This window comes from Saimiri boliviensis, chromosome 11, assembly GCF_048565385.1.
Source record: "Saimiri boliviensis isolate mSaiBol1 chromosome 11, mSaiBol1.pri, whole genome shotgun sequence".
Lineage (NCBI taxonomy): Eukaryota > Metazoa > Chordata > Mammalia > Primates > Cebidae > Saimiri > Saimiri boliviensis.
The window spans coordinates 14,326,446-14,351,454 of NC_133459.1; the positions used below are offsets into that span (position 1 = coordinate 14,326,446).

Consider the following 25,009-nt stretch of genomic DNA (forward strand, 5'->3'; position numbering starts at 1 on the left):
GAAAAGAAAGAAAACACAACTCCTCTCCTCAGTCTCACCCTGGGCGCGGTGGGGGTGAAGAGACGCAAGTCCAAGGACCAACAATGAGTAAGTTTCTTCCTTCCCTAACACGTGACTTCATCTCTTCGAAACAGATGGAACCCATATTCCAATATGTACCTTTGGCATCTTTTCCAAAGTATTGCTAGGGGGACAGTTGGCAGAAAATGGAAAAAAAAAAATATTTGGACACAAACTCTTTTTTCGATTAGGCTTTGAGAAAATCCCCATCTTGCATGCTCCTAGTATATCTCTCGCTGATAAGTTCGCTCATAAAACTAGGGCCTGATCCAGGGCTGCACTGACAGAATTCCCACGGACACACCATGATTAGGACCCTACTGCTGTCCGCTTTGGTGGCTGGAGGTAAGCCCTGTCACCCAGAGTCACTGGTTGCCCATCTCCTGGTGGGGCTGGGCATGGGATCTTTCTGTCTTCCCCTCTTGCCCCCTCTCAACTCCTACTGCATCCAGACCTATATTTATAAGAAAACTAGAATGGCGTTTTAAAGAATTGGCACAAAGAGCAGGATTCTATGACCTCTTGGGATCCTTCCAGAACAAGGGTTTTCTATTTAGGAGTTCAGAATGCAGCAAGTGTAGTTTACACTGTGCGAGTTGCTGCTTCCTAGACTCGAGACCCTTTCTCTTTTCACAGCCCTCGGTTGTGGGGACCCCGCTTACCCGCCCAACGTGTCTAGGGTGGTTGGAGGTGAAGATGCGAGGCCCAACAGCTGGCCCTGGCAGGTGAGTTGACCACACTGTACTTCCTCCCTCCCTGCCCCCTCCCTTTACATCCCACTCTGCCCTTCCACCATGGGGTCTATTGTGCTGGCAAAAGTGAGGATTGATGGAAACTCAGAGAGCAGCACAGGCAACTTCACCGATAAGATACATTTGCGGCCAGGCGCAGTGGCTCATGCTTGTTGTCCCAGAACTCTGGGAAGCTGAGGTGAGCGGATCACCTGAAGTCAGGAGTTCGAGACCAGCCTGGCCAACGTGGTGAAATCCGCCTCTACTAATAACACAAAATTAGCCAGGTGTGGTGGCACACGCCTGTAATCCCAGCAACTTGGGAGGCTGAGGCAGGAGAAACGTTTGAACCCAAGAGGCAGAGTTTGCAATGAGTTCAAATTACATCACTGCACTCCAGCCTAGGTGACAAGGCAAGACTCTGTCTCAAAAAAAAAAAAAAAAAAAAAAAGATACATTTCTGTGGCCTTGGCCAACTTTGGGAGTGGAAGGAGAGGTGCCTCCTCCACTGCTCATAGGAGTTGTCCCCTCCCCACTGCTCATATGCAGATTTACAAATATAGTATTACTCCATTAACCAATCGGAGGCTTGCTTACAAATGTACCATTGTCCTGTGAACCATTCAAGACAATCTAAGCAAATATTCCTTGCTTTAAGGAGCCAATCAGTGCCATTTTTGCAAATTAATCTTTAACTACAGGCAAATCAATGTTACCGGTGAAAATCAATGTTTTCTTAAGTTGATATAATCATAGTGATATCAAGACTAAACTGCCGAGCGCAGCACAGGCACAAATTACTAAGATGTGTTAATGGTGGGAATTTCAAGAGAAATGTGTGAAGTTTACGTTGATGTAAACAAATATAGTAAAATCTCATTTATCTGATGTAATTGGAATGAGTAATTGAAAAGTTGGTTATAAATTATTTTAAATCAAACATATATGCCGTAAACATTTTATTTTACGCTATGTAAATATACATTCACCAATGTTTTGAGTTTTTAGCTGTCTTTTTCATATAAACCACTTCCCATAATATCTCATCTACAAGTCCATTTCTTTAAAGCAGGGCAGTAACTTTGAGACGTTCACAAAGCAATCTAAGTTATGAGCCCATTCATACTTTTACAACATCCCCCTCTCAACCTTTCAATTTTCTCACAGACAGTAATTCAAGAGCAATTTTTAAAGAATCATGGTTATTAGGCCAGGCGTGGTGGCTCACACCTGTAATCCCAGCACCTTGGGTGGCTGAAGCAGGAGAATTGCTTGAACCTGGGAGGTGGAGGTTGCAGTGAGCTGAGATTGTGCCACTGCACTCCAGCCTGGGTGACAGAGCAAAACTCTATGTAAAAAAAAAAAAAAAAAAAAAAAAAAAAAATCATTATTATCCAGTCTCTTCCAAAGATTAACTTTGTTTCCATATAAATCACAACTCTTTCTGAACTCTTATTTCACTGGTTACATGTTTAATCAAATTTCATTATCGCAAGCATAATTGACATAAACTGCTTTGGGAGAAAACCCAGCTGAATCAGGATGAGTTTCTGACTTATGTAGGAAGAGCAACTAGCAGCCCACTAGCCTTAAGCATTCAGAGTGGCCCATGCAGCAGCCACTGTGTTTATAGAGGCCAGCATTCATTCATCTGCTTCTTGGTTGAGAGACTGTCAATGATAGGCCGGGCATGGCGGCTCATGCCTGCAATCCCAGCAATTTGGGAGGCCGAGGTGGGTAGATCACCTGAGGTCAGGAGTTTGAGACCAGCATGGTCAACATGGTGAAACCCCGTCTCTGCCAAAAATAGAAAAATTAGCCTGGCATGGTAGTGGGCACATGTCCCAGTGACTCGGGAGGCTGAGGCACAAGAATCACTTGAAGCCGGGAGGTGGGAGTTGCAGTGAGCCAAGACTGTACCTCTGTACTCCAGCCTAGGTGATAGAGTGAGACTCAGTCTAAAAAAAAAATTGTCAATGATAGAATGATGTCAGATATTTCACAATTTTTTCTTTTTTTGAGACAGGGACTTGCTCTGTCACCCAGGCTGGAGTGCAGTGGCACAATCATAGTTCACTGCAGCCTCAAACTCCTGGGCTCCAGCTATCCACCTGCCTCAGCCTCCCAAAGTGCTGGGATCATAGTTACCCACCACTGCACTCAGCCATAGTGATTTTTTTTTTTTTTTTTTTTTTTTTGAGACAGGGTCTCATTCTGTCTCCAGGCTGTAGTATAGTGGCTGGTAAAACATGGCTCACTGTGGCCTCAAACTCCTAGGCTCAAGTGATTCTCCCACTTCAGCCTCCCTACCAGCTGAGACCACAGGTACATGCCACCACACTCGGCTAATTTTTTTTTAATGGGGTCTCACTGTGTTTCCCAGGCTGGTCGTGAACTCCTGGGCTCAAGTTATCCCCCTGCCTCAGACCCCCAAAGTGCTTGGATTACAGGCATGAGCCACTGAACCCCAGCCTCACCGTTTATATACTTGGCTTTGTGTACTTCTGCCAGTTCCTTTGCTCCTATCACAGTCCCTCAGTACTTCTTCCCCGGGGAATTTGGAAGAAGGGCCACAGTCCCTCTGCTACTGGGCCCCGTAGCATGGGGCACACCTGTGCTGAGAATGAATCATTGCTGCCTACAGAGATACCTCCTCACTCTCTTGCACAAAGGTATTATTGCCTTGAGAACAAGTAATGTAGTCTTTGAAGAGTTCCTACACTTCGTGCTTCTGTTTCCCTGGGGAAATTTTTTTACTTAGATGATAGGCAGGTCTAGCTGGGTGGGGACTCGGAGGAGGCAAGTAGGACATTCACTCGGGCGGCAAATTTTAAGGGGGTAGCACAAAACTTAGCAGCCAGCCAGGCACAGTGGCACACACCTGTAATCCCAGCTATTCAGGTGATGAGTCCGGAGGGTTGTTTGAGCCCAAGAGTTTGAGACCAGCCTGGGCAACCCATCTCAAAAAAAAAAATCATTTTTCTAAATAATAAAAAAAAAAAACCAACAACTTACTAACCAAAATGGATAATTTTTGATGCAGTTTTTTGTCTTTTGTTTTTCCTGGAGATAGAATCTCACTCTGTCACCCAGGCTGGAGTACAGTGGCACGATCTCGGCTCACTGCAACCTCCACTTCCCATGTTCAAGCAATTCTCCTACCTCAGCCTCCCAAGTACCTGGGATTACAGGTGCATGCCACCACACCCAGCTAATTTTTTGTATTTCTAGTAGAGATGGAGTTTCACCATGTTGACCAGGCTGGTCTCAAACTCCTGACCTCAGGTGATCTGCCTGCCTTGGCCTCCCAAAGTGCTGGGATTACAGGTATGAGCCACTGCGCCTGGCCAGCTATTTTAATTATAGTATTAATCACCGTGAGAGCCCTGCACCGTGGCTTATGTTCTCCATTTTCCAAAGAAAGTAACTGGGACTTGGAAAGGTTACAGAATTGCCCAAAGGCACTGAGTTAGCCTGGGGTGAATGAGGATTCAAATTTGGTTTAGCTACACTTTGCTGGCCGCAAAGAACACAAAATACCTGGACAAAATTTCACATCTGTAGGATGGTTTCAGCCTAGTTTTTTAAATTGGGGGGTACATCCTTTTAAGTAACTTTTTTCACTTTGTCTAATTTGAAAAATCTTTTTAAAAGCCAGTTCATCTAAGACCGCTTAATGTCACGCAAACGAGAAATATCAAGCGGAGAAATACCGAGTGGCTAACTAAAAACAAGGACATTCAGAGAAAAGTAGGCATCTGCCAACAAACAGATCATCGTTCCCCCACAGTTACAGGAACACCGATCAGAGCAGTCCCCACCCTGCTGTCACCTCCCTCCTCTCTGCTTGGCCATGGCAGGGAATTGAAAGACAGGGGAGGAGGAATGAAGGAAGGGGAAGGGCATGGAACAGCTTCATTAGAGACTAAACATTGTCAAATGTCACCACCTTAATGTTCTTTTTTTTTGAGAAGGGTCTCACTCTGTCGCCCAGGCCGGAGTGCAGTGGCGCCATCCCAGCTCACTGCAACCTCCATCTCCTGGGTTCAGGTGATTCTCCTGCCTCAGCCTCCCAAGTAGATGGGATTGCAGGCATGCGCCACCATGCCCAGCTAATTTTTGTATTTTTAGCAGAGACGGGGTCTCACCATGTTGGCCAGGCTGGCCTCAAACTCCTGGCCTCAAGTAATCCACCCACCTCGGCCTCCCAAAGTGCTGGGATTACAGGCATGAGCCAACACATCTGGCCCATGCCACCTTAAAGTTCTACCCCACACTTGTTATAAACTGTCAACCTAAACAGAAACCTTTTTTTTTTTTTTTTTTTGAGACAGCGTCTCACTCTGTTGCCCAGGCTGGAGTGTGGCAGTGGCGCCATCTCAGCTCACTGCAACCTCTTCCTCCCAGGTTCAAATGATTCCCCTGCCTCAGCCTCCTGAGTAGCCACTGTGCCCAGCCCAGAAACCATTTTTTAACCTAAAAAAAATGTGAGGGGCTGATGGACAGAGGAGTAAAGTCCACTTATGCAGCCTTACTTTTCTATGAGTGAATTTGGTCTTAAGGGAGAAATAGACCAGCAAGAGACAAGATCACTGCCCCGGTGATCTCTTTCATTCTATTCATTCACTTATTCACTCACTTAATCAGTAAGCATTTGTTAAGGACCCAGTATGTACCAGGCACTATTCTAGGTGCCTGGCACATAGCAGTGGGGGAAAAATTCATGAAGCCTTTATTAAAGTGGAGGAGAGGCCACGCACAGTGGTTCACACCTAAAATCCCAGTACTTTTGGAGGGCAAGGTGGACGGATCACCTGAGGTCAGGAATTCAAGACCAGCCTGGCTAACATGGCAAAACCCCATCTCTACTAAAAATACAAAAAATTAGCCAGGCATGGTGGCAGCCACCTGTAATCTCAGCTACTCTGGTGGCTGAGGCAGGAGAATCGCTTGAACCCAGGAGACAGGTTGCAGTGAGCCGAGATCGCACCACTGCACTCCAACCTGGAAGACAAAACACAACTCCAGCTCAAAAAATAAAATAAAATAAAGTGGAGGAGTGAGACAATAAACAGCTGAATGGGTAAAGTCATAACATGCCAGGAAATGAAAGATACTAATGATGAAGAGTAAAGCAGGCCAAGAGGAAGGAGACGAGTGTGTCTGAGTGTGCATGTGTACATGAGTGTGCGGGTATGTGTGTGTGCACACTGTTTGGGATAGCGTGGTCATAGAAGGCCTCATGAAGAAGGTAATCTTGAGCAGAGACCTACAGAATGTGAAGGAAAGAGCTACACCGACATTTGTGAGAATAGTCCAGGCAGGAGGGAGAGCCAGTGCAAAGGCCCTGAGGCGGAAGCTGGTTTGGTGTACTTGCAGAACTGCATGGAAGTCAGTGTGGCTGGAGAAGAGTAGAAGCCTAGGAGGTCAGAGAGGCCACGGAGGGCCTAGTAGGTCATCAGACAGTTTTAGGTTTTACAGACTGTAAAGGGGAAGCCACTGGAGGGCCTGAGCAGAGAAGAGATGTCACCTGACTTACATTCGAAAAGGATCATTCTGGCTGCTGTGTTGAGAAAATGTGGGTGGGAGCAGAAAGAAGAAATGAGAGACAGCTAGACACGGTGGCTCACACCTGTAATCCCAGCACTTTGGGAGGCCGAAGTGGGCAGATCATGAGGTCAGGAGATTGAGACCATCCTGGCCAACATGGTGAAACCTCGTCTCTACTAAAAATAAAAAATTAGCCAGGTGTGGTGGTGCGCGCCTGTAGTCCCAGCTACTCGGGAGGCTGAGGCAGGAGAATCACTTGAACTCGGGAGGTGGAGGTTGCAGTGAGCTGAGATGGTGTCACTGCACTCCAATCTGGGTGACAGAGCAAGACTCCATCTCAAAGAAAAATAAAAGAGAGGGATGAGAGACTAGAGTGATCATCCAGGAGAGAGGATGACTGGGACACACAGTTGAGGTAGTGACCAAGGGGTGGCAGCCACTCCACATATTCCCAGGGTAGAGCTGATGGGATTTGCTGATGGACTGAAACGAGGGATAAGAAAGAAAGAGAAGAGCCAAAGAGGACGCAAGGTTTCTGGCCTGAGCAGCAGTGGAGGTGCCGCTGACTGACAGAGGAGCCGGGGGTAAGACCACATCCGGGATAATCAAGAGTTTTCTTTTGGACATATTAAACTGGAGTGCGCTCAGGTAAAAGCGCCCAAGGAGGGAAAGATCCCAACCAATCCAGTTGCAGAAAAATGTTCAGAACAGGTTTGTTTTTATGGTTTTGGTTTTTTTGGTTTGTTTCGGAGACAGAGTCTCACTCTGTCACCCAGGCTGGAGTGCAATGGCACCATCTCAGCTCACCACAACCTCTGCCTCCCGGGTTGAAGAGATTATCCTGCCTCAGCCTCTCGAATAACTGGGATTACAGGCACCCGTCACCACGCCCAGCTAATTTTTGTATTTATAGTGAGGATGGGGTTTCACCATGTTGGTCACGCTGGTCTTGAATTCCTGACCTCGTGATCCTCCTGCCTTGGCATCCCAAAGTGCTGGGATTACAGGTGTGAGCCATTGCGCCCAGCCGTATTTTTCTTTTTGAGATGGAGTCTTGCTCTTGTCATCCAGGCTGGAGTGCAATGGCACGATCTCAGCTCACTGTAACATCAGTCTCCCAGGTTCAAGCAATTCTCCTGCCTCAGCCTCCCAAGTAGCTGGGATTACAAGCACCCACCATCATACCTGGCTAATTTTTGTATTTTTAGTAGAGACAGGGTTTAACCATGTTTGCCAGGCTAGTCTCAAACTCCTGACCTCATGATCCGCCCACATCAGCCTCCCAAAGTGCTGGGAATACAGGCATGAGACACCACGCACAGCAGAGCAGTTATTTTTTAATAGTCTTTACGTTTTTTATTTTTTATCCCAGATTTTTCCATTAATTTTGTTGTTTCCTTTTGTCGGGGGTTGGGGGGATGGGGCAGAGCAGGGACAGGCCCTTGCTGTGTCACCCAGGCTGAGCACAGTGCACTCACAGCTCACTGCAGCCTAGACTTCCCAAGATGAAGCAATCCTCCCACCACAGCCTCCTGAGTAGCTGAAACTACAGGTGAGCACCACCACGCCCAGCTAATTTTTATTTTTGAATTGCTTTGGTAGAGTCAAGTTTTTGCTATGGTACCCAGGCTGGTTCACAAACTCCTGGGCTCAAGCAATCTTTCCACCTCAGCCTCCTGAGTAGCTGGGACTACAGGCATGCACCCCACATCCAGTGGCTAATTTGGGTTTGTTTTGTTTTATTTTGTTTTTGAGACAGAATCTCACTCTGTCACCCAGGCTAGAGTGCAGTGATGCGATCTCAGCTCACTGCAACCTCCACCTCCCAGGTTCAAGGAATTCTCCTGCCTCAGCCTCCTAATTAGCTGGGATTATAGATGTGTACCACCACGTCTGGCTAATTTTTGTATTTTTAGTAGAGACAGGGTTTCATCATTTTGGCCAGGCTGGTCTCAAACTCCTGACTTCAGGTAATTCACCCACCTCGGCCTCCCAAACTGCAGGGATTACAGGCATGAGCCACTGCACCTGGCCAGGATATTTTTTTTGGAGAGACGATATATTAATGCGTTCTCACATTGCTAATAAAGACATACCTGAGAATGGGTAATTTATAAAGGAAAGAGGTTTAATTGACTCACAGCTCAGCATGGCTGGAAAGGCCTCAGGAAATTACAGTCGTGGCAGAAGGGAAAGGAAACACATCCTTTTTCACATGGCAGCAGCAAGGAGAAGTGCAGAGCAAAAGGGCTGGGGAGCCCCTTATAAAACCATCAGATCTCGTGAGAATTCCTCACTCTCGTGAGAACAGCATGGGGGTAACCACCCTCATGATTCAATTACCTCTCACTAGCTCCCTCTCATGGCACGTGGGGATTATGGGAACTACAATTCAAGATGAGATTCAGGTGGGGACACAGCCAAACCATATCAGACAGGATTTGGCCACGTTGCCCAGGCTGGTCTCAAGCCCCTAGGCTCAACTGGTCCTCCTGCCTTGGCCTCCCAAAGTGTTGGGATTATAGTCATGAACCACTGTGCTTGGCCTGATTTTTTTTTTAATATACATTGCATTAAAATTTTTTTTTTTTAATCTTGATGGCTGAGGTTTTAGGTGTCTCCTTAAGTTCTGCACCTGAGGCGAATGCCTCACTCCCTCTTACCCTTGTCCCGGCCCTGTTCTTGGGAAGCTGGAGTGCAGGAAGGCACTGCTCTTTCAGCCACAGCCACAGAGCTCTTGTGCTTCTCCCCAGGCCTCTCTGCAGTACAACTCCAATGGCCAGTGGCGCCACACCTGCGGAGGGTCTCTGATAGCCAACAGCTGGGTCCTGACGGCTGCCCACTGCATCAGGTAACTGCCATTTCCCGGGCGCTTGGCCTGCTCACCAGCTGGTGCCCATTTCTGAGCTGGGGGCTCAAATGAACCATGCTACATAAAGGAGCCTTGCAAATAACCACTTGCCTGGCCGAGGCACAAGCTGTAGTCAGTCGATGGTTCGGTGTGCTGGCCCATTGATGTTAGTACATGGCATGGATGGATCGTCCTGTGCCAGGTACTGAGGGAGGAGGAGGAGAGGGGGAAGGCCCAACCTCTGCCCTCTTGGAGATACTAAATGTGGCCTCTGGATGTGGAATTGGGTTCCCTTGAACAACTTAACTCACTTCTCAAAGCTTCAATACCATCACCTGCAGAAAATGAGGTAACAGAATTTAGCGTGGATTTGATAAGTTGATTCACTGAAGGGCCTGGCACTTAGTAAGTGCTCATTGAAAGCTAATTCTAAATTACAGACAAATTATAGAGGCCCGTAAGGTGCTGCAACGTTGTTCACTTATCCTCCTCTTTGTCCATGACCTCTGCTCATCACAGCTGGATCTCACCAGAGTTTCTGCTGGGTCAGTGTGACTCCCTACCCGGAGTGGTCCCTTCTCCCATCTAATTTATAAGGCACTCTATGAGGTTTTGGGGAAAATAATGGAGGCCTACAGTGAGGACTTCTCTCTAACTGTGGGACTCTGGGCCAGTTATTCCTCTGTGGGCCTGAGTTTCCCTATCTGAAAAGGAAAGGTGCCGGGCGCGGTGGCTCAAGCCTGTAATCCCAGCACTTTGGGAGGCCGAGGCAGATGGATCACGAGGTCAAGAGATCGAGACCATCCTGGTCAACATGGTGAAACCCCGTCTCGACTAAAAATACAAAAAAAATCAGCTGGGCGTGGTGGCGCGTGCCTGTAATCCCAGCTACTCAGGAGGCTGAGGCAGAAGAACTGCCTGAACCCAGGAGGCGGAGGTTGCAGTGAGCCGAGATCGCGCCATTGCACTCCAGCCTGGGTAACAAGAGCGAAACTCTGTCTCAAAAAAAAAGAAAAAAAAAGGAAAGGTGGGAAAAATTCCCTTGAAATGACTCCTGTTTTCTCTGTGTTCATTTCATTCCCTCCATAATACTATAATGTTTGTGTTATTGTAATTTTTATTTTATGTTGTCATTTATAGTTAGTACAGTAACAATTATATGATCACAGTTCTTAAGTTGCATAGTCTCTATTGTAATTAACTGATTGTCCTGGGGAGGAAAGATCCCCAGGCCCCACCTAGTGGCTCACACAGCGGCCAGTCACTTGGATCTATCCCCAGCGTTATCTAAAGCCAGGCCTCTGGAGGTGACCCTCTCCCTGGGCCCTCCTTTCTCCCAGCTCCTCCAGGACCTACCGCGTGGTGCTGGGCCGGCAAAGCCTCTCCACTGAGGAGACCGGCTCGCTGGCCGTCCAGGTCTCTAAGATCGTGGTGCACAAGGACTGGAACTCCAGCCAGCTCTCCAAAGGGTTCGTTGCTGTCTAGGTGCACCTGGGGGTGGGGTTGTCGGGAAGCAGGTGGGGGTCTCACGGAGGCAAGGGTCTCAACCCCACCACACCCCCTTTGCTCCTTCTATAGGGAGGGGGAAGGAGCTCTGGCCTCTTATGTTCTACCCGCTCCAAAGACGTCTGGGGTGGTGATGGGAGCTGGGGAGGGAGAAGCAAAGAATGCCAGAGGGATCTGGGGGTCCTGCCAGGAAAGCCTGCACTGCCCCGTCCGCTGACTGTGTCGCTACTTCATGCCAAGTCCTGGGGACACAGGGACAGTGCTGCCGACCTCGCAACTGTCAGTGGAGCAGGGCACAATCTCTCCCGCCTTGCCCCTTTCAACAAGGCCCTCTGCGTTTTCAAAGATGCCCTGGTGCCCTGCCTGTCAGGGTGGCCTGGTGTAATGTACAGGGAATGATGACAAGGTCTCAGAGTCCTCCAAAGCCCCACGGGGCAGAAGAAGTCAACCCTCTCCTCATGCTCTGCCTCTGCACTGACCCAGGAACGACATTGCCATGCTCAAACTGGTTAACCCCGTCTCCCTCACCAACAAGATCCAGCTGGCCTGCCTCCCTCCTGCCGGCACCATCCTACCCAACAACTACCCCTGCTATGTCACAGGCTGGGGAAGGCTGAAGAGTAAGTGAGACTCAGGAGCCCCCAGGCCTGGGAGGGAAGGGAGGTGACCTCATCCCTGTCCTGCCAGGGCCTCTCACCCAACTTGTCCTCACAGGACTTGTGGCTGCCTCGGAGAGGCAGGATGGGATAGGCTGATCTCTGCTTGGGTTCAAATGTCAGCTCTTCCACTTAATAACTGTGACACCTTGGGCCCATTACTAAGTCTCTCCATCTGCACTTTTTTCTTCTATAAAATGCGCATAATTGGCCAGGAGTGGTGCTGCACACCTGTAATCCCAGCACTCTGGGAGGCCGAGGTGGGTGGATCACTTCAGGTCAGGACTTCGAGACAAGCCTGACCAACATGGTGAAACCCCGTCTCTCCTAAAAATAGTTTTTAAATTAGCAGGGCATGGTGTTGTGTGCCTATAATCCCAGCTACTCGGGAGGCTGAGGTACAAGAATCACTTGAACCCAAGAGGTGGAGTTTGCAGTGAGCCAAGATCACGCCACTGCATTCCAGCCTGGTTGACAGAGCGAGACTCAGTCTAAAAAAAAAGGGGAGGGGGGCATAATAATAGCACCTACATCACAGAGTTGTCAAGAGGATTAAAGGAGATAATCCATAGCAAGCCTTGAGACCAGTGCCTGGCACACGGCAGGTGCTATACATTAGTTGTTGTTACTGTTCCTATGATGGAAAGAAAGTTATAGCAACCATGTGACATCTTCTGTATGGCCCAAGGCTGGAGTTCAGAACAGCATTTCCTCCGTGACCTGAGGCTTCTGGAGCTCCGCAAAGGCCCCTGCAGCCCTCATTGGACCCTCCATGCCCCACAGCAAAAGCTGTCCCCTGGACCATTCCGTCTTGCTACTGGGAACATGGCTGAGGGTGATACTCCTTTGACACAGACTCCAAGGGTCAGAGATCAAATGACAGTAGGCCACCAAGAGGAACAGAGTTCCCGCCCTTCCCTTGTAAAATCACCAGAGGTTGGAAGATTCTAGGAAGATGAGTGATGCTTTTTTCATAATGACATAAACCCACAAGTCTAATGACATTTTTCTAGAGGCACATCCACATAGATACACCCTAATAAATCCTCACTGCCCTCTTGACTGGTGTAGCTACAAAACAAGGACACAGAAAATCCTGAGATGAGCGGTGGTGGAACAGGCATTTTATGCTTATTAAGACATTAGCACAACCGCCTGTTTTCCCAGAAAACCCTGGGGCAGATGCATTTCATCGGAGTCAGTGAGAGCGGGAAAGCATCCAAATGCTTGGCTTTTAGGCCCAGCTCTGCTGGTCACTGTGAAACCTTGGGCAAGCCACTCCTGATTCTCAGTTTCCTCATCTGTAAAATGAGAACACTGTTGGTGAAGACTAAAAGACGTGAAACATGAAAATGCATCAGACATTGCAAGACGTTATACACGTGTTACTCATTAATTAGAGCGGTCCTCCCCCCCCACCCCCAACTCTTGTTGTCCAGGCTGGAGTACAATAGCATGATCACGGCTCACTGCAACCTCTGCCTCCCAGGTTCAAGCAATTCTCCTGCCTCGGCCTGCCAAGTAGCCGGGATTACAGGCATGTGCCACCACACTCAGCTAATTTTGTATTTTTATTAGAGATGGGGTTTCACCATGTTGGTCAGGCTGGTATTGAACTCCTGACCTCAGGCGATCCACCCACCTTGGCCTCCCAAAGGGCTGGGATTACAGGCATGAGCCACTGCACCCAGCCAATTACAGTGGTCTTAAGCAAGACGTTTAACTTCCTTTTTTTTTTTTTTTTTTTTTTTTTTTTTTGAGACAGAGTCTCGCTCTGTCGCCCAGGCTGGAGTGCAGTGGATTGATCTCGACTCACTGCAACCTCCAGCTACCAGGTTCAAGCGATTCTCCTGCCTCAGCCTCCCAAGTAGCTGGGATTACAGGCGTGCGCCATCACGCCTGGCTAATTTTTGTATTTTGGTAGAGATGGGGTTTCGCCATGTTGGTCAGGCTGGTCTCGAACTCCTGACCTCAAGTGATCCTCCTGTTTTGGCCTCTCTAAGTGCTGGGATTAGAGGGTTAGCCACTGCGCCCGACAGATGCTTAACTTCCCTAAGCTTCAATCGCAAGTGAACGATTATGTTAATCTAATCCTTGCCACCATAGCTGTGGTAACAGCAATGGAGGTGATGGTGGCTTTGTCACTGGGTGCCATTATGAAAGCCCTACCTTCACCACACCAGGATACTTTTCCCAAGTAGGGTGCTCTAACTGCCCCCAGGCTCACTTTCTTATTTCAGATAAATGACAGAAAGCCATGGATCTAGTTCAGCAAAAAAAAAAGGGGGAGGGGGGAGGGGGGGAGAATTGTTATAAGGATTTAAAAGTTTCAACCCTTGGATAGCATCGAAACAGGGTCAAATTCTGAAAAAGAAAACAAAAGTTTCAATCCCAGGGCAGAGATATAGCCAGGCATCAGGAACAGGCTAGAATCAGGGTCTGAAAGCCTGTAAGAAACTCGAGACCCTCCTTTAGAATTTCTTTTCTTTGTGGGTCTACTTCATTCTCTACATAGAAGAAAATGTCAGTCATGACCAGCAGCTTCCCAGATTTACGTCCTCTGGAACCAGAATTTCTTAGTGCCCGTCTCAAAATCCCAGGGGAGGGAGCTCATTGGCTTAGCTTGAGTCAGGTGTTCACTGGTGAACCAATCAACTGTGAGGACACCGTATAGCCAAACACGGCTGTTCCCATGTTGCAATGGATGGAAGACAGTAACAGGGGAACCCAGTAGGGGTCCACAACTTCCTTTTTCTTGGGGAGTTCCTGCATCCCTAATAACTTTCTCTCTGGTCTCATTCAGCCAACGGGGCTGCTCCTGACATCCTGCAGCAGGGCCGGTTGCTGGTTGTGGACCATGCCACCTGCTCCAGTTCTGGCTGGTGGGGCAGCACCGTGAAGACCAATATGGTCTGCGCTGGGGGTGACGGCGTGATCTCCAGCTGCAACGTGAGTACCAAAAATCAGGGACCCTGCTCCATGGCAAGATGTGGCTGGGGATGGAAAGAGGCTATGGAGGTCCATTCCTCCAGAGGTCCATCCTCCAACCTCCTGGCAGAAGCACCCGGAAATACGTTCCAGACATAACAGAACCTGACCTTTGGCCAGGCGCGGTAGCTCACGCCTGTAATCCCAGCACTTTGGGAAGCCGAGGCGGGAGGATCACTTGAGGTCAGCAGTTTGAGACCAGCCTGGCCAACATCGTGAAAAACCCCGTCTCTACTAAAAATACAAAAATTAACCAGTCGTGGTGGCAGGCGCCTGTAGTCCCAGCTACGCGGGAGGCTGAGGCAGGAGAATCACTTGAACACAGGAGGCAGAGGTTGCAGTGAGCTGAGATCACACCACTGCATGCATTCCAGCCTGGGTGACGGCGAGGCTCAAAATAAAAAAAGGCTAACGAAACAAAACAACACTGGCCTTTGTTCTTGTTTCGAGATGTTTTGAGATTGTCCTTGTAGTGTCCACCCATCTCCCTGCTGGGAAGACCTTCCCTGGATCTCATCAAGGTCTCTCGTGACTGCTATTCTGTATCCTTTCCTCTATGCAGGAAGGGAGCGAAAGTATTCCCTGGGTTAGGACCTTTCTAAGATGACTCACGGTTTTTCTGTTGAATTACTTTCATTAATGGCCCAGTCCCTAGCTGCCATGGAAGCCTTCCTGGAAGGCTTTTCTTAACCAAAAGGAATTACTCTGTGGTAGCCTTAGCAGTGAAGTGGGGATGGAGTAGGCAGGAGGAGTTCCACTACCCTTCAGATCACACTGCGTCCCTTATATATTCTGCCCACATAGACCACCCCACCCCCAGGAAGACAGAGCCAATGGAGAAGAGCCTGGCAGCTTACTCTCGGATGTGCTCTCAGCTCCTTTACAAATTGCCTGTGCAACCTTGGGCAAGTCCCAGTCGCTCAGGCCTCCAGTTTTTCCTCTTCAGTGGCCTGGGGATGCTACAAATATTTCCCTCATAGGATTTCGTGAGGATTAATGAGATAAGGCATAGAACATGCTTAGCTCAGCTGTGGACACACAGGAAGAATAAGTGTTGGCTCTTGTTGGAATTATGGTACCATCTTGAGCTATGACCACAAGGGCCGGCTTCAGAGGACAGTGACCTGCAGCAGAACAATAGAAATGCATGGAGAGGCTGGGCATGGTGGCTCACGCCTGTAATCTCAGCACTTGGGGAGGCCGAGGCGGGCAGATCATGAGGTCAAGAGATTGAGACCATCCTGGTCAACATGGTGAAACCCTGTCTCTACTAAAAATGCGAAAATTAGCTGAGTATGGTGGCATGTGCCTGTCATCCCAGCTACTCGGGAGGCTGAGGCTGGGGAATCGCTTGAACCCGGGAGGCAGAGGTTGCGGTGAGCCAAGATCGCGCCACTGCATTCCAGCCTGGTGACAGAGCGAGACTATGCCTCAAAAAAAGAAAGAAATGCATGGAGAGCAGTGGTTCCAATGGACAGTTCCTTCCTCTCCCTTTACCCCCCTACAACTCTGGCCCTCCTCAGGGAGACTCCGGCGGGCCGCTGAACTGCCATGTGGCTGACGGCCATTGGGAGGTACATGGCATCGTCAGCTTCGGGTCCTCCCTCGGCTGCAACTACTACCACAAGCCCTCCGTCTTCACGCGGGTCTCCAACTACATTGACTGGATCAATTCGGTAAGAACCGTACCAGCCCTGAGCCACAGGGCACTGCCCTGCACACCCAGCCTCGTAAGTGCCATGCCCACCTGGTGACTGAGAACCGCCTCCTTCCTCTTGAGAGCTAGATGGGAACCCCTTGGAGGAGGCTGCAGGCCTTGGCAACTGCTGGACCCTCCCCACAGGTCCGCAAAATTTCTATGTGGTAAAACTGAATGAAAAGGAACATAGAGGGTGGCCTTGTCCAAAGAGCTTGGACACGCCTCAGAGATTAAGAGTGGGTCTCAGGCCAGGCATGGCAGCTCACGCCTGTAATTCCAACACGTTGGGAGCCTGAGGTGGGCAGATCACCTGAGGTCAGGAGTTCGAGACCAGTCTGGCCAAGATGGCAAAACTCCATCTCTACTTAAAAAATACAAAAAAAAAAAAAAAAAAAAAATTAGCCAGGCGTGGTAGTGCACACCTGTAATCCCAGCTACTTGGGAGGCTGAGGCAAGAGAATCCCTTGAACCTGGGAGATGGAAGTAGCAGGTAGCAATGAGCCAAGATTGCGCAACTGTCCTCCAGCCTTCTGAGTGAAACTCCGTTTAAAAAGAAATGAGTGGCTTTCATAGAAATGGTGATTTTTTGTTCATCTGTGTGTGACCCAGACTCTACCATCCAGTGCTATAAGTGGTTATATTTATCTGCAAAGTCCCAAATCTGATACCTTGAGATGCCCCGCCCATAGCATTAATTATGGAACTTCCTCCCTGAAGGGTCCTCCAGTTATTTTATAAGGCGACCAACTATCCCAGTTTGCCCAGGGCTGAGAGGTTTTCCAGGATGTAGGGCTACCTGTTTTACACTGGGACCGTCCCAGGCAAATAAAGCTGAGTTGGTCCCCCATTCTTACAAACATCAACTCAAGAGAGTTGTCTCTTCTGAGCTTCCACACTAACTCATTTTTTTTAACAATGAACACATATTTGTTTACAATAAGCATTAAAATTTTTTATTAAAAACAATAGGCCAGGTGCCATGGCTCCCACCTGTAATCACAGCACTTTGGGAGGCCAAGGAGGTAAGATTGCTTGAGTCCAGGAGTTCAAGACCAGCCTGGGCAACATAGCGAGACTCTGTCTTAACAAAAAAAAAATTTTAAGTTAGTCAGACATGGCTGGGTGCAGTGAGTGACTCACCCCTGTAATCCCAGCACTTTGGGAGGCCAAGGAGGGCAGATCACCTGAGGCTAGGAGTTCGAGACCAGCCTGACCAACATGGAGAAACCCTGTCTCTACTAAAAATACAAAATTAGCTGGTGTGGTGGTGCATGCTTGAAATCCCAGCTACCCAGGAGGCTGAGGCAGGAGAATCGCTTGAACCCAGAGGCAGAGGTTGCAGTGAGCCGAGATCGCACGCACCATTGCACTCCAGCCTGTGCAATGAGAGCAAAACTCCGTCTCAAAAATAAAAATAAAAAAAAGCCAGGCATGGTAGTGTGTGCCTGTAGCCTCAGCTACTTGGGAGGCTTGGGTGGAAGGATAGCTTGGGCCCGGAAGGCCAAGATTACAGTGAGCCAAGGTCGCACCACTCCAGCCTGGGCGGCATAGCAAGACTCTGCCTCTGAAAATAATGATGATAATAGCTGGCATCAATATTAAGGAGCAGCCATGGATACACGCAGCAGTAGGTGAAAGCAGCTAGAACAGGAAACCCTGTCACAAGAAAGGGGTGCCCAGGAGAGGGCAGAGGAGCCACCATGCCTGGTAATGGATGCTGGGAGGGAAGAGGACACTCTGTGCTGATTATGGACCATCTCAGTTTGCTCTCCTGTAAAATCGGACTTGAACTAGACCAGGACTCCTAGATATTTTTAGGTGCTAGAGCAAATGGGAGTTGTGGTATTTGTGGCAGAGACCCCAAAGAAGGGGAAAGCTGGCATCTGACTTCACTAAGTTTAATTTGCAGAGAAGTGTCAAACTGGATTAATCTGACACTTATAAAACCAAGTATGAAACTGCAGCCATGAGCATGTGGTCACAGGAGGAAAATGAAACTGTCAAAATAAGCAGGTGGCCGCTTTCAAGTTTTCCCATTGATTCTTGTCAGCTCCTTGTTCATTTCTCTGTCTGCTGGCATCTTTTTGCCATCAAGTGGTCACAGAGAATCCAAAAAAGTTTGTTGGAGAAAAATGGAAAATCAAAAAGACAGTAGCCATTAGTCATTAATTGGTACTATATAATATATATATACACACACACACATACATACATACATACATACAGAGGAGAGAGAGAGAGAGAGAGAGAGAGAGAGAGAGAGATGAATTGGTACCACCCACATGTCAGCGGAGCTTGGCCTGAGACTTGTCGAAAGGCTGCTTAGGGGCCTTTCCCAGCCAAATCCTAAGACCCTTTTTCAGCCCCAGCTGCTGTAGGAGTCACCATCCAGCTGGTCCTGGCAGCACCCTGGGGACCTGAAGCAGGGGCAGGGGCAGTTGTCCTGATTTGCTGTCCCAGCCTCAGCTGTTCCCAGCAGCAGACACAAGCCCAACAGAGCAGGCCAGATCCCGAAGCATGGCCAGATGGTGGCAGGGATCCATGGGGCAGCACGCCTCGCAAGGCAGCTGGGCAGAGACCCTGTGTTCATGGGAGAGTAGTCGGGACAGGCACAGATGCCTGGTAATGGGTTTCAGAAGTGGGAGAACCAAGCAACCAGCTGTCCTTGGGTGGGGGCTGCCCCTGGCAGCTGCAGAGGGGCTAGTGAAATCTTGCAGTGGCCCCAGCCCAGGAACACACTGTGTGCAGCCTGGAGTCACATACCACTAGAGCCCTGGGGGTGCCTGAGAGCACCTGCCTGGATAAACCCAGACAGGTGACAGGCCAAGGTCAGGAGGTGCCAACAAAAGATAAGAGCAGAGAAGCAGAGGAGACAGATGGCTCAGGACACTCGTCCTTTCAACAAATGTCCATTGAATGAGAGTCACACATGAACCTTCAGCAATCCTTGGCTTTTATTTTTTTTCCAGAAGGTAACACATACTCTTTGTAAAAATATTAAAAGAATGTAAGTGTATCAAGTAAAAAAAGTAGAAGTCTCCCCTCATTTTACATCTCCAATCCCACTCTCCAGAGGTAGTCATTGTTTTGGGGTTTTTTTTCCAAAGAGTCTCATTTTGTCGCCAGGCTGGAGTGCAGTGGCTCGATCTTGGCTCACTGCAACCTCCACCTCTCGGATTCAAGTGATTCTCCTGCCTCAGCCTCCCGAGTAGCTGGGATTACAGGCACGTACCACCATGTCCAGCTAATTTTTGTATTTTTTGTAGAGATGGGGTTTCACCATGTTAGCCAGGCTTGTCTCGAACTCCTGACCTCAGGTGATCCGCCTGCCTCAGCCTCCTGAAGTGCTGGAATTATAAGCATGAGCCACTGTGCCCTGCCAATCATTGTTAACAGCTCAGTGTGTGGTCTTCTCAACTTTTTGTGCGAATATATCTATAGATACACATAGATATACACTGTCTTTTAACCAAAACTTGAGATCTGAGTCTTTATACTGTTCTGCAGCTGTTTTTCACTTAACACATTATCACATTTTACATGTCAGTACATTCGTGTCATTCTTTTGAACAGCTAAATAGTATTCCATAGATTGAATGTAATTAACGAAGCCTTCATGCTTCCTGTTTTTCACTCTTACATTGTGCAATGAACATCTTTGGACATAATTCTTGCACACTGTTCTAAGTATTTACGCTGTAGCAGCTGGATCTCCTGCAGTTCACAGCACTGAATCATGAAATTGGCATCCTAAAATGTTTAACAGGCCAGGCGCTGTGGCTCATGCCTGTAATCCCAGCACTGTGGAAAGTTGAGGCGAGTGGATCACTTGAGGTCAGCAGTTTTGAGATGAGCCTGGCCAACATGGGAAAACCCCTAAAAATGCAAAAAAATCAGCCAGGCATGGTGGTGTGCACCTGTAATCTCAGATACTCAGGAGAGTGAGGCAGGAGAATCACTTGAATATGGGAGGCAGAGGTTGCAGTGAGCCCAGATCACACCATTGCACTCCGGCCTGAGCAACAGAGCAAGGTGGGCGGATCACGAGGTCAAGAGATTGAGATCATCCTGGCTAACAGAGTGAAACCTCATCTCTACTAAAGACACAAAAAATTAGTTGGGCGTGGTATGGCAGGCGTCTGTAGTCCAAGCTACTCAGGAGAATCACTTGAACCTGGGAGGCAGAGATTGCTGTGAGCTGCGATCAAGCCACTGCACTCCAGCCTGGGCAACAGAGCAAGACTGTCTCAAAAAAAAATGTTTAACAGACACTGATCAACAGCCTCTGGAAATAGTTATAGCCCAAACCACAGTGCATAACTGCCTTGCAATCAGCAGTTTTGAGAAACAAATGAAATCTAAAAATATGCCATCCACACATTTGGCATGTAATTTTTAGGAGTTCAAAGGCCCCATACCCTGAAGGCCACACCTGTCTAAGGCCCCCTTTACAGGAAGATTCTAACAGTTCAATGAAAAGCTGTGATCACATCTTTTTTTCCGAAACATCATCAGAACTCCTCAGGCAGGAGCTACTGCAGTGTGGGCTGCCTGTGACTCACGTAAACAGCTTAGCCAGGAGGATAAAGACAGGAACAGCCTCACACAGCTCTGTGGCTAGGTGAACCTGATGATCTTCTTTGTTTGTGTCCTGCAGGTGATTGCAAGTAACTAACCAAAAGAAGTCCCTGGGACTATTTCAGACTTGGAAACATCACAGAAGGAAAATAGTATCATATAAAGTGACAACTATGCAAATCACACCTTGATGAGAATTTTATTATCATCATTATTCATTTAGCAATTCACCCTAACATCCAGGGCCCTAAAAACCAGAAATAGGTCAGGCGCAATGGCTCAAGCCTGTAAATCCCTGCACTCTGGGAGGCTAAGGCAGGCAGATCGCTTAGGTCCAGGAGTTCAAGACCAGCCTGAGTAACATGGCATAACCCTGTCTGTACTAAAAGTACAAAAATTAACTGGGTGAGGTGGTGCACACCTGTAGTCCCAGATACTCAGGAGGCTAAGGTGGGAGGATCACTTGGGCTGCAGTAAGCCAGGATTGCGTCATTGCACTCCAGCCTGCGTGACAGAGTGAGACCCTGTCTCCAAGAAGAAAAGTCCAAAAAACAAGAAATAGGCTGGCATAAGGATAGCTTAAAAGACCTCAGGGTGGGGCCTTCTGGGGAAGCCCAACGTGTCACTATTGCACAGCACGGTCATATTACAGTCAGGGTGTTTCCGCAAGCAAGGCACATGGGAGGCATGGCTGGGACTCAGGAGACCCAGGTCTTTTCTCTGGATAACTGTTACCTTGGACAAGAGACCTAACCTCCCTGAGCACAAGGTTCTCACCCTTGTCGCCTTCCTGGGATGGGACAGGGATCAAGTGAAATAAGACATGGAGAAATGGGGCTGGGTACAATGATGCGTGCCCATAGTTAGAGCTACTTGGGAGGATCGATCACTTGAGCACAGGAGTTTGAGATCAGCCTGGGCAATACAGCGAGACCCCCCAAAAAAACATGGGGAAATGTTTTTTAAAGAGCAGAAGTCTGTTTTATAAGGAAGATCAAAGAGTTGGAGCAAAACGAGGGAAGAAATAGGCAAAAGCGAGTCCATATTTGCCTAAGATTTATTTCTTAAGATTAATGCAATATAGGAAAAATTAACAATTTTTAGAACTTCATTTAGAATTCACAGATTACAGCTGTTCAGACTCCAGTAGGCCCCAGCTCACTGATCCATGAGAGATACTGGTTTGTGTGCAGCCAAAAATCCCTACAGATCAGTGGGTGCCGGGTGCCAGGTGAAGAGAGTTTTATAGCCCAGGACATATTTGGCAACGCCTGAAGACATTTTTGTTAGGCACCACTCCGGGAGATATTGCTACCGGCATTGAGGCGAGGGACGGTGCTGAACATCCCGCACCACACAGGACAACCTCACAGCAAAGGATGACCTGGACCCGCATGTCAGTAGCGCAGAGGTTAATCCCTGCTCTACAGAGAACACAGGGATCACAGGACACAGTCACTAGCCCCAAGCCCCAGACCAGCCACTGCTCAAGAGGCCACGTGCAATCCACAGCATTCATCTGTCCCTCTTCCTCCACTGTTCAGCACTTGTCGCCAATCTGGAAGCTGCTAAGAGCCTGTCTGTCACTGACAGAGAAAGAGCAGACCCTGTGCCGGCTGCAAAGCCCTTGAGTTGCAGGAAAGGCCCAGGTCTCAGCCACTTTCAGGCCTAGGGCAGGAAGGCTTTGGAGTAAAAGATAAGGCAGGGTGAAGGACTCTGGCCTTATGATGTTTTAAAGAAAAGTTTTTTCCGGAGGAAATTAAAGAAACCAGGCATCTGTTTATAAATCCCTTTCCCCGAAACAGCATTAGCGACCTGTAAGACATGATGATGGAGAGGTCTGTGAGTTCAGTTCTCTGGACTGAAGGAAGAATTCACGAGGGGCTGGGGGAATGTCCATTCAATCTACACCTTAAAAACAACTCAGGCCGGGCGCAGTGACTCACATCTGTAATCCCAGCACTTTGGGAGGCCAAGGTGGGCAAATCGTGATGTCAGGAGTCTGAGACCACCCTAGCCAACATGATGAAACCCCGTCTGTACTAAAAATACCAAAAATAAGCTGGGCATAGTGGCAGGAGCCTGTAATCCCAGCTACTCAGGAGGCTGAGGCAGAATTGCTTGAACCTGGGAGGCAGAGGTTACAGTGAGCTAAGATCATGCCACTGCTCCAGCCCTGGTGAAAGAGTGAGACTCCACCTCAAAACAAAACAAAAGGTCTGGGCACAGGGGCTCACTCCTGTAATCCCAGCACTTTGGGAGGCCAAGGCAGGTGGATCACAAAGTCAGGAGTTCAAGACCAGCCTGACCAATATGGCGAAACCCTGTCTCTACTAAAAACACAAAAATCAGCTGGGTGAGGTGGTGCGGGCCTGTAGGCCCAAGTACACAGGATGCTGAGGCAGGAGAATCACTAGAACCTGGGAGGTGGAGGTTGCAGTGAGCTGAGATCATGCCACTGCACTCCCGACTGGGTGACAGAGCAAGACTCCATCTCAAAAAAAAAAAAAAAAAAAAAAAGCTCACACAGTAGCCTCTTTGAGCAGGGGGACTTAAAGAACAAGTACCTCGACTATAACTTTACAAAACTCAAAATTCAAAATTTCCAAATTCATAAAGTTCAGGTCAGACTGAAATTATCTGCAAAAAAAAAAAAAATGAAGGGATCTGAACCAAGAGCTGAAAACACTGCTTATTAGCACTGATTGACCCCAACCCATGCTGCAGGGCCCCAGGCTGTCCCAGACTCCCTTGCCCAAGGCTGTGGCACCCAGTGGCTGGGAGCTGTGCCAGGGGCCACCCAGAACCTACTTGTCTTCTCCTCCTACTGCTCAGCAAGGCACAGGCCAGATCCTCCCGTAGGAGCAAGGCCTGGCCCCAGCCCCGCAGCGCCTCGCCATGGCATGAATACCTGAGCAGAGCCCAGGGAGGGGCCCACACACGCTGCTTCCCCAAGGCAGCCACAGGCTGTGCAACCCTCGGAAGAAGCAACTGCTCTGAGTGGGGTTTCCATGGAGTACTTCCACCCTCAGGCCACCCTTCGCTGTCTGTTTCATCACTGGGGCCTCCTGACAAGGGGCTGTACGAGGAGGGGTTCACAATTCTTGAGGGTCAAGAGTAGAAGACTGTGCATGTGCGATGGCCACAGGGTGTGGGGAGGGGCACATGACCCGCCTTCAGAGTCTGGACAGAGCCATAGCACTGGCACCGAGGACCAGCTCCATCAGTGGAGGAGCAGGAGGTGTCAACCTGGGGACTCTGGAGAAGGCAGGGAGGGCAGCTCTTTGAATGAAGGGCAAATGTCACCACAGGCAGGAATGCCTCTCATAAAGAGAAATAAAAGTGCCGACTCTCGTGGCAAGCGAAGGCTGAGAGGCAGGAGTCTACTACCTTTTACCCTTGGTTTGGGCCTGCCCTGCTCACCCCCAATCCCCAGCCCCAGGAGGACACGCTGCCCCTCAGCAGCCTCCCCTCTCCTTTGCAGAGGAAGGCAGCACTCACCCTGAGCAGCAGGGACTGCAGGTCTTCAGAGTGAGCCCACTGCTCAAAGATGTCGTCCAGGGTCTCCACATACCAGGAACCTCTCTTGGGCTCCCTCCAGGAGACAAAACCTTTGGAAGGAGGAGGGCTGAACACTGCTGGAGAGCCACCCCAGGCCAGGCACATGGCTCGGGTGCCCTCCAGACCTTGACTCATGCACACATCCAGCAGGAGCCGCCTGGTCCCTGAGGCGCTGCCATAATCGTGATCTTATTTCACCCTTGTGACCATCTCCTGACTCTGGCTATGATTCCCGTTTTCCCAGCAAGGAAACCAAGGCTTAGAAAAGTCAAGTGACTCATCCAAGGGATAAGAAAGGAAGGAAACTGCCAGGCACGGTGGCTCACACCTGTAATCCCAGCACTTTGGGAGGCCGAGGTGGGCGGATCACTTGAGGTCAGGAGAGTTCAAGACTAGCCTGGCCAACATGGTGAAACCCTGTCTCTACTAAAAATACAAAAATTAGCCAGGCATGGTGGTGCACACCTATAAACCCAGCTACACAGGAGGCTGAGGCAGGAGAATCACTTGAACCCAGGAGATGGAAGCTGCAGTGAGCTGAGATCATGCCACTGCACTCCAGTCTGGGTGACAGAGCAAGACTCCATCTCAAAAAAAAAAAAAAAAAAAAGGAAGGAAACTACCCCCTGCTGCACCCATACATGCCAGGCACTGTGCTCAGTGACACGCCAGCCACCTTTAATCCCCATGGCAACCCCGGAGGCACAAAATTCCTATTCCCATGCTAAAGATATGAAGGCTGAGGCAGGGGCAGGCGGAGGAGAGGTAGGTGAGCACAGGAGTCCACGGGTGCCGGCCCCCTTGCAGTGCACACCCTTGCCCACTCCAC

The 25,009-nt window shown here is 49.0% G+C and overlaps 2 protein-coding genes across 5 annotated transcripts in view; one reads left to right on the forward strand and one right to left on the reverse strand.

The window, feature by feature from the left end:
* The first annotated feature begins 365 nt into the window (after window positions 1–365).
* LOC101051841 (chymotrypsin like elastase 2A) lies at window positions 366–20,716 on the forward strand. Its single transcript, XM_003934980.4, has 8 exons — window positions 366–405; window positions 697–785; window positions 9,095–9,192; window positions 10,533–10,661; window positions 11,182–11,318; window positions 14,158–14,303; window positions 15,866–16,018; window positions 20,699–20,716. The coding sequence occupies exons 1-8, from the start codon at window positions 366–368 to the stop codon at window positions 20,714–20,716; spliced, it is 810 nt and encodes a 269-aa protein (XP_003935029.1).
* Window positions 20,717–21,662: 946 nt separating this feature from the next.
* CASP9 (caspase 9) overlaps window positions 21,663–25,009 on the reverse strand; it is a 28,664-nt gene continuing 25,317 nt past the window's right edge. For 3 of the 4 annotated variants that reach the window (XM_003934979.4, XM_074380109.1, XM_074380108.1), the window contains 2 exons: window positions 24,121–24,230; window positions 21,663–22,434 (listed from right to left, as the gene is read on the reverse strand). In XM_003934979.4, the coding sequence (XP_003935028.1) occupies window positions 22,342–22,434; window positions 24,121–24,230 (203 nt within the window). In that variant the 3' untranslated portion in view covers window positions 21,663–22,341. The other variant, XM_010345566.3, reaches the window with a different exon arrangement.